At 41.9% G+C, this 15,881-nt stretch overlaps 1 protein-coding gene across 5 annotated transcripts in view; it reads right to left on the reverse strand.

The window, feature by feature from the left end:
• Positions 1-15,881, reverse strand: part of LOC123512862 (dopamine beta-hydroxylase-like) — a 67,680-nt gene that overhangs the window by 9,495 nt on the left and 42,304 nt on the right. The window contains exons 1-6 of one of the 5 annotated variants that reach the window (XM_045269519.1): positions 14,052-15,316; positions 9,610-9,756; positions 6,290-6,445; positions 3,508-3,615; positions 3,020-3,118; positions 1,301-1,399 (exon numbers count right to left, since the gene is read on the reverse strand). In XM_045269519.1, the coding sequence (XP_045125454.1) occupies positions 1,301-1,399; positions 3,020-3,118; positions 3,508-3,615; positions 6,290-6,445; positions 9,610-9,756; positions 14,052-14,381 (939 nt within the window). In that variant the 5' untranslated portion in view covers positions 14,382-15,316. Of the gene's footprint in view, positions 1-1,300; positions 1,400-3,019; positions 3,119-3,507; positions 3,616-6,289; positions 6,446-9,609; positions 9,757-14,051; positions 15,317-15,881 lie in introns of those variants that run through there. The other 4 variants (XM_045269518.1, XM_045269517.1, XM_045269520.1 and 1 more) reach the window with 4 other exon arrangements.

Genomic DNA, 15,881 nt, shown 5'->3' on the forward strand with positions numbered 1-15,881 from the left:
GGAAGCCCAACCTACACTCGGACTGTGGACAGGATTCGAACCCATGCGCTTGGAGACCCCTCGGACCCCAAAGCACGCAAGGTTCCACTGTACCACAGTGACAGTTGTTAGGATAATGCTGTAGCTAAGAGGACAGAGGTAGTAACATAATGTGATAATTGTACCAGAAACTTAATTATAGTGAGGGACTGATGGTGGTGGTGCTTAAAGAGTCGGCTTCACTATTCTTGTTCGAATTTGACTCTTGAAACACCATCACCCACTACAGTTAACATGATGTACAGGTAACTCTTGATTTACGCGTGTTTAATTTACACGTTTTTTGTTAATACGCGACCAAAAAAATATTATAATTAATTAAATTTGCACGATCGGTTTGCTTATACACGATTTGGACCACATCCCACATCCCCACTATTATCAATTGTTTCTTATAAGAATCATAAGTTTGTTTTATGCGAATTTTGAAATACGCGATGCCTCTTGGAATGCATCTATCATGTAAATCAAGAGTTACCTGTACTTGTGCTCACATTGTATTTACCTAGTTGTAGTTTTACAGGGCCTGGGCTTTATGCTCGTGTGGCCCCGTCTCCATATCTACACATATCCAACCTTACTTTAAAACTATGCACACTCATTGCAGACACTACTTCATTCAAACTGTTCCACGTCTCAACACATCTTTGCGGGAAACTATACTTTTTAATACCTCTTACACATCTTCCCTTCCCTTGGTTGGAGTCTCAATGCATGAATGAAGTATATTAGCATTGAGCAATTCAGGGTGACAAGCATGGGTACAGTAATGGTGGATGTGTTCTGCCTTAGTACTGGGTTACTATCCAATAATGCTCCCTACACACAGGCCTACTTCTAATACTGTACTTCTTGTCATTCACACAGACGTCATAACACACACGCACACACACACACACATTGATACACTTCCCTCTTCCTCTTGTACACTTCCCTAGCACACACACACTCCAGTGGCCTTCCTTTATTTATTTTTTTTTAATGGAAGAGGGGAAACTGGCCATGGGCAACAAAAAATATAACAAAAAAGGCCCACTTGATTGCCAGTTCCCTAAAAGGTTAGTAGTTAGTCCACACCATCTATCTTTCAATAATGCATTCCCTCCTTTTCCAGTCCTCAATTCACAAACCTACATGCAATTCCTAGCTTATTCTCTTAATCCATTGCTCTATTATATTTCACTGCAATGCCTCTCCTACCAACAGATTCTCACTTTCAATCAGCTGTTGGTGTCTTACGATCCACCAATCCCACACTCACCAATGGGTAGACAAAGGGGGAGGCGCCCATTGCCCAGGCTGCTAACACCCTCTTGCAGGCATCAATCTCAGGGGCACGATCAGGGGCAGCACAAGGGCCCTGTGGAGGCACACTGCATTAAGTACCATACTCTGAAACACTTCTGCGCTTCACCTCCAATACTTCAAAAGGCTTTATTCAAATTTACACTGGGTTTTACAGGTTCTAGAGGCAGAGTGTTAAGATTTCTAAATTATTAACTGTAGAAACACATTTGAAAATCCTGATACTCATCTCTGTGGCCTTGGAAAACAGTCATGGTGAGAGAGCACAGCATTTCCAAATACAGACCAAAGTACCATACAGTAAGTCCTCGTTTTACACTAGTTTAGTATACGATAAATTCGCAGATACGATAATTGATAATTACTACCATTTTTCAATTTACGATAAAAAAAATCGCACTTACGATATTTGAAATTCCCGCCGCCTGTGATTGTGGCGCTGCACTGCGACCAACAAGTCAGACCAACAACAAACCAGTCACTTTCGCGCCACCACAACGAATAACAGTGAGACTGTGCTCGGTGATTTACTTACATTATTCTCTGCATTTAAGACCAATTCCTGTCCAAAATGTCACCGAAACGTAATTTCGATCTTGGTGAAGAAGTGGGTAAGGTTGAACGAGCAAGGAAAAGTTAAACGTTGAAAATGAAGCTTGATATAGTCAAGAGAAAAGAACTTGGGGAAGGCTCGTCAGCTATAAGCCGTTCCCTGAATTTACCAGTCAACAGTTGCTACTGTTTTGAGGAATGCTTCACGTGTTAAGGAGGCAGCAGCTAATGCTTCAAGCCTGCAGGTAATATTGCTGACAAAACATTGGGAACCAATTATGGATCGGATGGAGGGTTTACTTAAAATTTGGATAGACAGCCAAATTTGGATACACAGACAAACACGCTAGCATGCCCCACTCTTGTTGAGCCTTGTTTCAGAAAAGGCCCTGTCTATTATTGAAACCTTGAAGGTTGAGATGGATGTTTGTTTACTTTTTTCGATTGACTTTCATACTGAGCTGGAACGTATTCCTATCTAATTAATGTTAAAACGGGCTCGGTTTACAATAGCTTTTTGAGGAACGCATTTCTAGTGTAAAACGAGGACTTACTGTACATAAACAATTCTGCTTTGCACCTCCACCACATTCAGGAGACTACTTGAAGCTTTGTGGAGTTTTAAGTGCATTTTTATGGTTCTAGTGACATCAAAATAATTTCTACATCTTGTCCAGACATTCAGACAAGTTGGAGCAGGAGGTGAAGAAAAACAGGTGTAGGGAGGTGAGTTTAGCGAAATTAGTCAGGAATAAACTCAACTCTGTGTTTCTTTTCACTTCCTCCTCCAATTTTTATATCATTAATAGGAGAAATTTTCAAGAGAAACTGGCTGATCATCTCTTGTGGCCTTTGACAATAGTTGTGGTGAGAGAGCAGAGTGTTTCTGAATACCATCCAAAGCAGGGACTAGGGAAATGTGCCCCAATAGATCACTGAGCCACAGAAGAGTCAGACGCATGAGAAACATCACAATTCATCATACAAAGCCTCTTGATTGTCTCTCAGAAACAAAACCACACAACAGCAAGGAACATGAAATAAATACACAAAAAATAGGGAACCATAAACACACACACACACACACACACACACACACACACACACACACACACACACACACCTGATACTTGGGGATGGTCACTTCGGGCGGGTACTCGCAGTGGAAAAGCTCCATGTGGTGAACCAGATCTTCATTACCCGCCTCAATCACTGGGCCAAACTGTGGACCAACATCACCAACACTGTCACTGCCACTATTACCACCACCACCACCACCCCCACCACAGACCAGTCACCCTCTTAACAATTACTTTTCCCCACCACCACACACCACCACCATCACAACCCTTCCCTTTGCTGCAGCTGCACAAACACACAATCCTAAGCTCTCCCTTCCCTTGCTTCCTCTACTTCCTTGCAAAGAACACTCTGATGGAACAATGATAACAACAAACTCCTCTAATTTTGGCAAACTAGGAAGCACACTTAGACATTCTGATGCAGCTACAAAAGATCTCTCTGTGGACTACAAATAACACCACCAGTATTACTCAAACTATACTTATTCTTATCTACATTTGTCACTACTGAATCCACCACGACACCCACAGCTACCTGCAGGACGTGTTGCTTCTTGGCAAAGGAATCTGGCAGCCTCTCCACTGTGCACCAATAAGTGGTCTCCTCAGCCGGCACACGCACCTTCTGTGACCGCACCTGAGCGAGAGATCTGGAGGTGATGGAATGCAATGGAAAAAGGAAAAGAACACAAAGGAAGAACAAGCTACACTAGACACTCTGGCCCTTATAGAAACGATGCCAATACAATAAACCCTTCCTCATCTGTGAGTGTATGAGAAAGCAAGATCTTGACATGATGGGATACAATGGAACAAAGGAAAACAAAACAAAAAGGAAGAACACGCTACTGGGCATGACAGAACTGACTCCAATAACGTGCAATGTGTGACCAAAGGATTCTGGACATGCTCTGGTTGCTGTGGAGTCGTTATAGTTTGTCTACTCTAAAGTAGCTCCTGGGTCTGGGTCTCAATGTGTCCCAGGGAATGTGCAGTTGTCAGATCTTGAGGAAAACCATGAGGTGTCCTTGTAATAAATGCACTGATCGAGAGAAAACAAGTATTATTCGAATCAAATAATTTACATAACCAATAAGCTACAATAAGTCTTAAATCCAGGAGCCATTTTACAGTAGACAGACTATACTTGTAGGCAATGCAGACCAGAGAGAAGACCAAGCAAAGATGGTGAGATGGAGTTCTGGTAGCACTGCAAAGAATGGGAGTGCAAGATTGAGAAACAGCTGTAGGAGACTTGAACATGGCACCAACCCTTGACTCTGCACACAGCTAAGGGAAAAGGAAAGCCAGCTGTTGACTGACTACATCTCTGTGCAAAAGTGAATGTTTGTGCACAGCTACTATATGAAGTGGTGGCTCCAATATCAGACATTTATCACCTCGGGTCATAGCTAGTCAGTATACGTCCTTTAACAAATCTAGCTTCTGACTGTAATAATAAGAATTTTTAGCACCATGTTTTTCCATCAAACAGATTAATTCCTTCATTGCAGTTATGTATTCTGTACCATGAGTTTTGGTGTGATTAGATGATTTTATTGACATTAGGAAGGATCTATGGAGGTCAGAAGATTTATGCACAGTCTTCACTATTCTAATCTTCACGAAGTTTCTGAAGGTGCATAAAATTACCGAATATGAGAATGTGTCATGATACTGAAGGTTAACTTAAAAATCTACTTCTTGATACTAATGATTGGAATCTTTGCCCTTACAGTTGAGTACAAATGTCCTTGTTTTTATTTGCACTGTTTCTTATTTTCATGGCTATGTTGAGTACAAATGCCCTTGTTTTTATTTGCACTGTTTCTTATTTTCATGGCTATGTCTCTTGCACAATTAAAATGGCAGCAAATACAAATGGTAGAAACATTACATTCCAAGATTACTAATATGTCATTTTTCTGTCTTTAATTTCTTACTCTACAGAAGCATAAAATATACCATCAGCTACACTTACTTCTTTTTGTTAATATGTTTTGTTTGCACTTGCTATCTACATGCATATGACTTCTTCCTTTTGCCTGGTCCTACTCCTTCACTCCTTTTGAACACGGAAACAAAAGAAAATAAAAGTTGCAGGAAGCCTTGAGGCGTACACGTGACAGTCCTTGTATGAAACGTGCCTACCTATCCTCACCTATCATCCCCATCCATACATTTGTCTAATCTTTTAAAGCTTCCTACTGACTCACCACTAAAAATCTGATTCCTGAGTGCATTCCATTCATCCAACACTATTTGAGAACCCATTCCTTCCTATCTCTTTTCTGAACGTAAATTCCTCAATCTTGAACTTATTATTTCTGATTCTATCCTGGTTACTGATCTCAAGAATTTTGCATTAGTCCCCTTTGTCATAACATCTATACCACTTGAAAACGTCTATCAAGTTACCTCTTAGTTTCCCCTCTAAGCTGTTTTCAGTCTATCTTGCTGATACACAGGCCAACACACACACACATACACAGAAATACAGCTTTCCATATACTGTATTTCTCTTTATTAACCCCTTCAGCACCAGGATGTGTTTCTATATTCATTTTAGTTACTATTTGGTGATTTTATACAGCTTCAGAAACATATGTGGGGATTAGAATAGTGAAGACTGTGGCCATTAATCTTCTGACCTCCATAGAGCCTTCCTAATGTCAATAAAATCGTCTAATCATACACAAAAATCAAAGTAAAAATGCGTCACAGTACTGAAGGGATTAATTGATTAGAAGAGTTTGGAAAAGCAAAGTACATATAAACTATGATAATAAACAATGATATTGATAAGAAAATACACACAGTACTGATGGTTTATAGCAGTGGTTCTCAAACAGCGTTCCGTGACGGCCTTTCAAGGGTTCTGCGGCATAAATCTATACAGTACACGTGTGATAAACCCTTTACTTTTATTTATTAACATAACAGGAATGGATAAAATCAAATATGATAGGAATGAAATAATTTGCATTTTTAGTAGAGAGAGAGAGAGAGAGAGAGAGAGAGAGAGAGAGAGAGAGAGAGAGAGAGAGAGAGAGAGAGAGAGAGAGAGAGAGAGAGAGACTATGTGAAGTCCACATCTATTTAGCGCCTGTAATTACCTATGGGGCTTCTACCTATATTGCGTAAAGGGAATGTGGGGGATTCTGCCAAATACCAGAAGTGCAGAAGGGCTCTGTAAGTTTGAAATGTTCGAGAACCACTGGCTTAAAGTAATAACACACACACACACACACACACACACACACACACACACACACACACACACACACACACACACACAGCTGTCATCTCACCTCCAGTACTTGTGTGTTGTCTAGGGTAGTTGTGGGCAGTGGAGGCTTGAGCAGCTCCACTCGCACCATGCCAGTGTGGTCCCCCTTGGCCAGCACACCCGAGAGGCGGTACAGGGGCCCCACACCCCATGACCACACCACATGGGTCGTGCCTCGCTGTGGAGGAGGGAGGCGGGGTGAGATGGAGGACAAAACATAACCCGAGTGACGTGGCTGCAACTCTTTATTCTATCAACAATAGGAACAGCCAGACTTCACAGCAAACACAGGTGAAGCAGGATAGAGAACACATCAAATGAAGAGGACTACAGAGGAGCTGTGACTTGCTGGCAAGGCACACCCAGAAAGCCCTGTTATTCATTAATCTATTAATTTTTTTTAATGTAAGTGAGAGGACCAGCAACAAAATCTGCAATAAAAATATATATAAAAATAAATATATAAAAATAAAAAGCCCCACAGAGGTGCTGGTCCCCAAACAGGATCAAAAGAGTTGCCAAATAATGAGATAAATGTCTTGTAGCCTTCCTCTTATTACGACTTCAGATCATGGGATGAAAGAAATACCCAAGAAAATAGGGAGTTCCAGAGTTTACCAGAAAAATACATGAATGATTGAGAGTACTGGCAAACTCTTGCTTTACAGAATTGGACAAAATTGGGATGAGAGAAAGAAGAAAGTCTTGTGCAGTGAGGCCACAGGAGGATTAGAGACATACAGTTTGCAAGATCAGAAGAGCAGTTAGCATGAAGATAGCAAGAGATGCAACACTCTGGCAGAGGAAGAGGCTGAACACAGGAGAGGAGTTGATAAGATGGAAAAATTTTGATTACACCCTCCCTCTCTCTCTATATATACACACACTATATTATACACTGAAAGAATGGAACCTCCCCATACATGCGTGTCAGAACCCTGCACAAAGTTAGCAATTGGTAGGGGTGAGAAAAACTGGTGAATTCAAAATGCCTAAGGCTGATGAAAAGCACCAGTCACCAATCAGTCACCTGTCCTCCTGTTCCTCATCTGTCACCACACACCAAACGTGAAGTGTTATTGTCTAGAGACCTCTCCTGCCATTATCACTGGTCCACTAACTACTTACACATAAAACTTAAATACAAGCTGGGGGAGAAGTGCCCCCTCTTAAAGGGAGTGCTTTGGGGGAGCAAAGTACCACACTTAGAAGAGATAATGCTGGGTTAGATTAGTGTCTTTCAGAGGATCCAGGGGAACTGGATGAGCCTCCCAACAAGCTTGGGGACAGGTGGGAATGCAGGGTTTTGTGTGGATAACATGAAGTGTGTATTTTTTGCATAACTGTGGAGAAAAAAATTACCACCTTACACTCTACGGAAGGTTCTCTAACTTTCGTAAATTCACTAATTTGTATAAATTCCATAAATTTGGAGTAAATTTTAGCAACCTCACCTCACCTAACGTAAACCTAACCTAACCTAATGTAAACCTACAGTAACCTAAACCCATTATGCAAAAAATACGCATTTCCGACGCACCTCATGTTTCCTACCCGAAACCCGCATTCCCACCTGTCCCCAAACTTGTTGGGGGTGGTAGGGAAGAGTATGGTCATAAACTAAAATTATACCCTAACGAGAGATCTCCGTCCCTTCCTAAACCTCCACCCAGACACTATTCTGACCTGGCACCACCCAACCTAACCTAACTTGTTGGCGGAGTGCTTCGCTCCCCCTGGAACCACCCTTTCAGGACAGGCCGCTTGTCTTCCACCTTGATTACATTTGAGTTGTATCGCCCCACCTGAAGTACACCTGCGACACACTGGATGGGAACACACCAGTAATACATCCGAGGAGGACTCCAGCAAATAATCACATCGTGTCGCTAAATGACAAGGACGGGATAATGTGGTGGGCGGCGGAGTGACGCCTTCCTTCCCTGCTTCCTCCACACACACGTCCGACCTTCACTCACTCCCCAGTCCCCACCAAAGACGCTTCGCCTCTCACCACCACCATTTTCAAGGGCCACACGATGGAACACTCACACTTATGGTTTCTGCAATACCTTACCTTCACACACCACGCCTTCACTCTGCATCACAACGCTTGCCCGCCGCTCACCGCCCACCAGACAATGAATATGGCTGGCTGGCTGTCTCCCTCGCTACCCAAAAAGGCCAACATGCTTCACCAGTTCACACTAAATGCCTCGAGGACTCGCGAGTGTGTCCATATCACGACTGTCGCTATCTTGTGTTCCGATCCTCTTCCCAACGTGGCGATAACGCATTCACATTCACAACTTGATCTAGTTATGCTGACTTGCCAATAGTGCGGTTAACACATACAAGCCACGACACACACGGGTTTCTGCTCTGTGGGTTGTTCCGCTGAGGGAGATCACGAGATGCAAGGTAGAGGGGTCTGAGAGAGCGCCACGCAGCCCCAACTTACAGCATTCGATCCTCTCTTGAATGTTGATCAAATCGGCGATAATAAGAACTACTTACCAATAGATTCAGAGCCAGAAATGTAATTGTTCTTTTTATGTATTTATTGTTAAAGCACACCCTGATTTAGATTTCAATATTTAATTACTATTTAACACTCCATCAGCTGCACGTTGACGTGTACATGGTAACTAGGTACATTCAACAAGAATCATTTAGGGACCGCAGTCATGCTTTAACTAAAATCCAACCACGATCGCGGGAAACGTACTGTGTAGTCCCTATGATAGCTGGCTAAGCTTGTCCTCCTTGTCATTGAGATCTTAGTAGATAAAGAGAGGACCTGGCAGATTAACCGCCTGCTATATAGGACTGTTGTTAAAGCAGGGTGTAGCAAAGACTTTATTTATCGATCTTTTTATGTAAGAGAGGTTGTGGCCAAGGTCAACACGTTATTAAAAAAAAAAAAAAAAAAAAAAAGGCCACCGAAGTCCCACTAGTGGGTGAAAAACCTGTCAGTGGTTAGGAGCATGGACAGTTCACTCATAATGAGAAAGCGAGTTACAAAACTAGGTAAATCTTAACATAGGTGATGTTGAGAGAGAGAGAGAGAGAGAGAGAGAGAGAGAGAGAGAGAGAGGTGAGCCTGTATCGTATTAGGTTCCTGTCAGGTTTCCTCGGCTCTACTCCTTTCTGTCTTTCTTTTAACAGCACTTCCGAATCCTAAACTTAATTCTCATCAACCTGTAAAGCTTCAATTACCAATATATTTTTTCTTGGTAATCCTTCATAGTGAATCTGTGGGTACGCTGCATGATTTCCTACACAAATATCCCAGTCAGTCATTTTTATTCACGCTACTGGTCTCCTCTCTTCCCTGTTCACCTGTATAACGTAGTGGTGTGGGTGGCAGGTATCAAACTTGCGCGAGAAGGTAAACTTGACCACATCATCTCGAACTTTGTATCTGAAGTCCTGGCAGTCCTGGTGATCGGCTGCGTCCAAACGGAGACTCGAGTCCACGAAGGCGTTCTGTGACAGAGTATCTTCAGTGAGTGTGGAATGTTGGGGGTTAACTGCACTCAAGTTTTTTTTTTTTTCATTTAAGGAAGGGAAATATGGCCAAGGACAACAAAAAGATTAAACAAATAAGACCATTTAGATGCCAGTTCACGAGCAGGTCCGAGAGAGAGAGAGAGAGAGAGAGAGAGAGAGAGAGAGAGAGAGAATGGGGCAAATAGCTTGAAACCTCCCTCTTGAATGGGTTTAGGTCAAAGGAAGATCGAATTACAGAAGCAGATAGAGTTCCAGTGTTGTACCATAGAGAGAGAGGGATGAATAAATGAGAGTACTGGTTAGCTCATGTATCTCCAGCGATGGTATATAAAAGAATCAAACACATAATATAACAAACCCAAAACACCCGCGAAAAATGTTGTACTTTTAAGAATTTGCAGTAAGATAAGATGACAGAGTTACGGCAGTGGTGGCAGTCGTGGGGAAAGCAGAGGTAACACCAGTGACTATAGTACATAATTTGGCTGAAGTAATACGGCAGGTGAAAAGTTGGAAAAAAAACCTAAACTGACACCTTAACCTGTTCTTCAGTACTGGAACGCATTTTTTACCACGAGTTTTGGGTGTAGTTAGACGATTTTATTTACATTAAGAAGAGCTTATGGAGGTCAGAAGATTTAATGGCCAGAGTCTTTACTATTTCAATCCCAACAAGTTTCTGAAGCTGTGTAAAATCATCAAATAGTCTGTCTACTCTAAAATGGCTTCTGGCTCTCGGTTTGAACAGTGTCCTAGATAATGCGTGGTTGTCTTGAGGAAAACCGTGAGCTATCCTTGTAATAAGCGCGTTGATCAACAGAAAACAAGACAGTATTATCTACAAATCAATTACGTTATCAATAAGCTACAATGTGTTTGAAATCCAGGAGCCATTTTACAGTAGACGAACTACAGTAACTAGAATGAATATGGAAACGCGTCATGGCACTGAAGGGGTTAATACAATCCTTCACGTTCCTTTCTGCTCAAAGATGGTACAGTGTGTGGTGCGATCTTGGTACAGTAGATAGTGGTACGAGAGATGGAAACAAGTAAATAGAAAATATAAAATAACTAAAAAATAAAAGAACAGGAGTCGTTAGAGGAAGGTGTGACATGGAAAAACAAGCAAAACAGAACAAGTAAAGGTAATATAGAGAGAAAAGGAAGCAAAAATAGAAAAACAAGAGGACGGGACGGTGGAGGAAACAGTGAAAGACGAGAATGAGGATGATTGCTTAAGGAAAATGAATGAGGAGAAAAATCGTAAAAGGAAAGATGAAAAAAGTAAACATGACAACACAGCTAAACTAACAGTGAGGAGGAGGAGGAGGAGGAGGAGGAGGAGGAACGCATATTTATGAACAACTTTTCCTCTTCTCTCTTGCAGCAACAACAAATGTGTGTGTGTGTGTGTGTGTGTGTGTGTGTGTGTGTGTGTGTGTGTGTGTGTGTCTAAACATGCCAATCTTATGTAGGAAAGAATTGCTCAAAAGGAGCATCGTGTTACTTTTAATGTTGTGTTGAATCTCTCTCTCTCTCTCTCTCTCTCTCTCTCTCTCTCTCTCTCTCTCTCTTAATCCTCCTCCATTGATCTGCATGTGACAAAAATGAAGAACAAAAAGAAGGAAGTATTTCGAGGATCAGCGAACCAAATTTTTCTCTCTCTCTCTCTCTCTCTCTCTCTCTCTCTCTCTCCACCGTAAATAATAATAATAATAATAATAATAATAATAATAATAATAAAGTGAGAATCTGCGACTAGGAGCATTATACGGCAAGTTCAACAAAAAAAAACGTGGCCCTGAACACATATCAAATGGGTGAATGCTGAAGACTGCGATCACCGACCATTCGCTTCTGTATTTTTAAGTAAATATATTTGGTCTCTTTTCTTTTTTTTTTACAGTACTCCCATTCACACTTCATTCGTTTGCTTATTCTCTTTTATCTTCAACGAGTAAGTGGCTATCTTGACCCATGAACAAACAGGAATAAGTAAGAACAATTTGATATGCACCATTAAGTCTTGGAGTACAGTTTACACAGCGAAGGAATGTGTGTAGCTCACTGTGTGCTTGGATATCGTTACGAGGTGTCGCCTTGTCTCTGCTTCATCAGGGAATTTTGGAGGCAAACGTTGAACAGCGTGGCAAGGGAGAACCGAGGAGGAGAGGTGGCAATCTTGTCCCTCCCGCCACTCAGACAGCCAACCAAACAGACAGACAGACGGACAGAAAGATAGACATACATACATACATACAGATAGACAGACAAACAGACAGACACACAATAAGACAGACAAATAGACATAAAGACAGACACAGACAGACAGATAAACAGACAGACAGACAGACAGACAGACAACCAACTAAAAACAGACAGACAGACAGACAGACAGAGATAGACAGACAGACAGACAACCAACCAACCAAACAGACAGACAGACAGACAGACAGACGGACAGATAGACAGACAGACACACAGCCAACCAAACGCACAGACAGACAGACAAACAGATAAACAGGCACACAGAGAGACAGACAACCAACCAGACAGACAGACAGACAGCCAGTCATCCATCCATCCATCCAGACAGACAGAGAGACACAGAGAGACCCCGGTTCACTGTAGCGTTCAGTTCCCCGTGGCCGGAGTCTTACACGATATTGAAAACTAATTCAATATCAGAGTAATCACTGAAAAATAAATCCAAAGTGTCTGATGTAGAACCCACGCGGGGAAAAAAGAAGATATAACTGAAAATAAGATAGAAAATAAATAGCAGATCAAAACAAATAAGCCAAATGAAAGAATACAAAAGGATAAGTAGAATAAAGAATTAAACACACCAGTGACTCCTTTAATAAATCACGTTATCGGAGCTTGAACGACGCAACGTGAATGAACCTGCAAGATTGTCTCCATCGTTAATGTGTGTGGGCAGAGAATTACCACTAGTCCACTACCTCTCCTTAACCCCTTCAAGGAGGATGTCTAATAAGATACAGGAAAAAAATCAATCTGCATCCTTAGAGAGACGTAGGTTAAGAGGAGGCCTGATAGAAGTATTGAAGTGGTATAAGGGTTTTAACAAAGGGGACATGAATGTAGTTCTTAGGATCAGTAGCGGGGACAGAACCAGAAATAATGGGTTTAAACTTGAAAAATTCAGGTTTAGGAAAGAAATGGGAAGAAACTGGTTTTCAAACAGAGTGGTTGATGAGTGGAACAGTCTCAGTGGTCATGTGGTCAGGGCTGAGTGAATAGGGAGCTTTAAAAGAAGGTTAGATAAGTTCATGGATGGGGAAGATAGATGGAATTAGGAAACTTAAGCACACTGGGACTGCCTCGTATAGGTCTGGCGGCCTCTTGCAGCTTCCCTCTTTCTTATGTTCTTAATACTGGGAAACCTTTATACCTTGATATTTGTGCAAGATTAGACCATTTTATCGACATTAGGAAGGGTCTATGGAGGTCAGAAGATTAATGGCCTCAGTCTCCACTATTTTAATCTCTCACATGAATTTCTGAAGCTGTAAAAAATCACCAAATAGTAAGCAGAATGAATATGGAAACGCGTCATGGTACTGAAGGGGTTAAAATGAACAAAACTTATGGATATGTTGTTCATCTCTCACCACAACACTCGTGCTCTTTCTGCAAAAAAACAAAAACAAAAATGTGTAGTGAAGTCACACCACAACAAATCCAAGAAAAGAAAGGAAAAAAGAAGAAGAAGAAAAGGAGATGGCTATGGTGCATCCACACACACACACACACACACACACACACACACACACACACACACACACACACACACAAAGAAAAGAAAAAAATTGTGCCGGCAAGGATATCTTTCGTTAAGGGAATACTGCAAGAAGAAAAAAAATAAAACAAAATATAGAGATGTGCGAAAAAAAAAAAAAGTTGAAGACCTACGGACCACAGGAAGGAAACCATTACTGAGCGATGCAGGACGGACAGACAGGACACACACATGGAGGTTTCAATAAAAAAAAAAGACAAGAAAGAATAACTTGTTACTATAAGACGCGACATCACGAGTTTGGCACAATGATAACGTGAAGAAGAGAGAAGAGTACAGTGACGCAGTGTGTGTGTGTGTGTGAGAGAGAGAGAGAGAGAGAGAGAGAGAGAGAGAGAGAGAGAGAGGAAAAAAAAGAAGAGAAATAAACTACGTCAGGAGGCATTGGGAAGAAGAAGATGGAGTAAATACAAACATGTGAACACAGCCCAACAGAACACACCTGGAAATGCACCCTGCCATGCCAATCAGTCCACAGTACGCACAGGTCAGACCCTTCCAGCAGCCCCCTGTCAGAAAACCCTACAGCGAGCCACGGTTGTCTTCCTTTGCCCTTCGTGTGTACTTCGAACTCCACCTCCTCCTTCAGGTAGTCAATTCTCCAGTACAAGTGATGTGTGTCGTTGAAATCAAGGGCCACGTCGTAGATCGGAGTCGTCGGGTGCTGCTGCGAGGACGACCCTGCGAAAACGACCCCCAGCAGGACTAGCAAGGGGAGAAGGACCCCCACACGCACAGCCCTGATTTTGATCCCTCCGCGACGGCCCCTCATGTTTCACTGCCTGTCGTCGGTGAAGGAGCCGCGTCGGTGAGTCCGGTTCGGGTTCGGCGCATGCTCTGACATGTTTCACCACACACGTTAGTCCCCCTTTCTCATTACACTAAGTTTATAGACCTCTTGTCCCTCATCCCACACACTTTTCTAATCCTGGAGTTACTGATCACCGTAATGTCTACACCTCTATTTCTTTTTTTCTTTTCTTTTTTCGTAGTCCACTTTTTAATTTTTCAGCCTCACTACTACAAAACCTAAAACTCCCAAACTCCCAGCCCTCATTTCCTGTGTCCTCAGGCTCCTATCTCAACACTACATGATCACACATTCACGGCACATACCCCATCTCGCATCTCGCCGCTTCCTTCATTCACCCATCCATCAACTTCAAGTGTTATGTTTCTAAACTTCCTAAAAAAACAGATTATAGTCTCCAGCTGCCACCAAAAAGCCTCTGAACCCTCTCTAGACCTTATAAATTAAACCTTTCAGCTCCGCACTTTCCCAAAATCTAGCGGTTCTCTCTTAAATCCCTTCAATACTGGGACACACTTTTACTTTGAGATTTGTGTACGATTAGATCATTTTCTCAACATTAGGAAGCGTCATTGGAGGTCAGAAGAATAATGAGCAGAGTCTTCACTAATTCAATCCCCCCCCACACAAGTTTCTGAAGCTGTATAGAATCACCAAATAGCAAATAAGCAGAATGACTATAGAAACGCGTCATGGTATACTGAAGGGAAACTCCCCCTGCCCACCGTAATTCAAATCGAGACTTGGCTCTAGTAGTTATCTCAGCAAACTATCTTGTGTTCCTTCGATGATCCTTCTGCCCCAGTAACGACTCATTTCATTTCCCAAAAGCCCCGTGCCATCCCAACGCCTCATAAGGGACAGATGAGGTTCCTGACGTGTTTTCAGTCCTACTCTCTCTGAATATTGATTGTGAGGCGAAAGTTTGGGTTGCCTCTCTCTCTCTCTCTCTCTCTCTCTCTCTCTCTCTCTCTCTCTCTCTCTCTGGAAATACCAAAATGATAAAAGAAAAGGGTGGACAAAACATCTGTCATTGGATTATAGAGCAACGACTAACTGAAAGATGAAAGAAGAATGAGTGAAAGTAATTTGTGAATGTAATGAGAAGATCGCAATTAATGGAAAAATAAAGATAAATATAGATAAAAGAAAAGAAAAGAAATATAAAGAAAATTGATAAAAACATGAACATATTAATGAATAGAAAATGCAAAATGAAAGCTGTCTAAATAAAGATGGAGATTTTATTAATACCACCACCACCACCATCACTACTGTTGCTACTGCTACTTACTGCTGCTGCTGCTACTGCTACTACTGCTACTGCTACTGCTGCTGCTGCTGCTGCTTGGTGCTGCTGTTGTTGCTGCTGCTGCTGCTGCTACTACTACTACTACTACTACTACTACTACTACTACTACTACTACTACAACAACAACAACAAAAACTACTATTACTACA

The sequence above is a fragment of the Portunus trituberculatus genome, chromosome 34 (assembly GCF_017591435.1).
Source record: "Portunus trituberculatus isolate SZX2019 chromosome 34, ASM1759143v1, whole genome shotgun sequence".
Classification (NCBI taxonomy): domain Eukaryota; kingdom Metazoa; phylum Arthropoda; class Malacostraca; order Decapoda; family Portunidae; genus Portunus; species Portunus trituberculatus.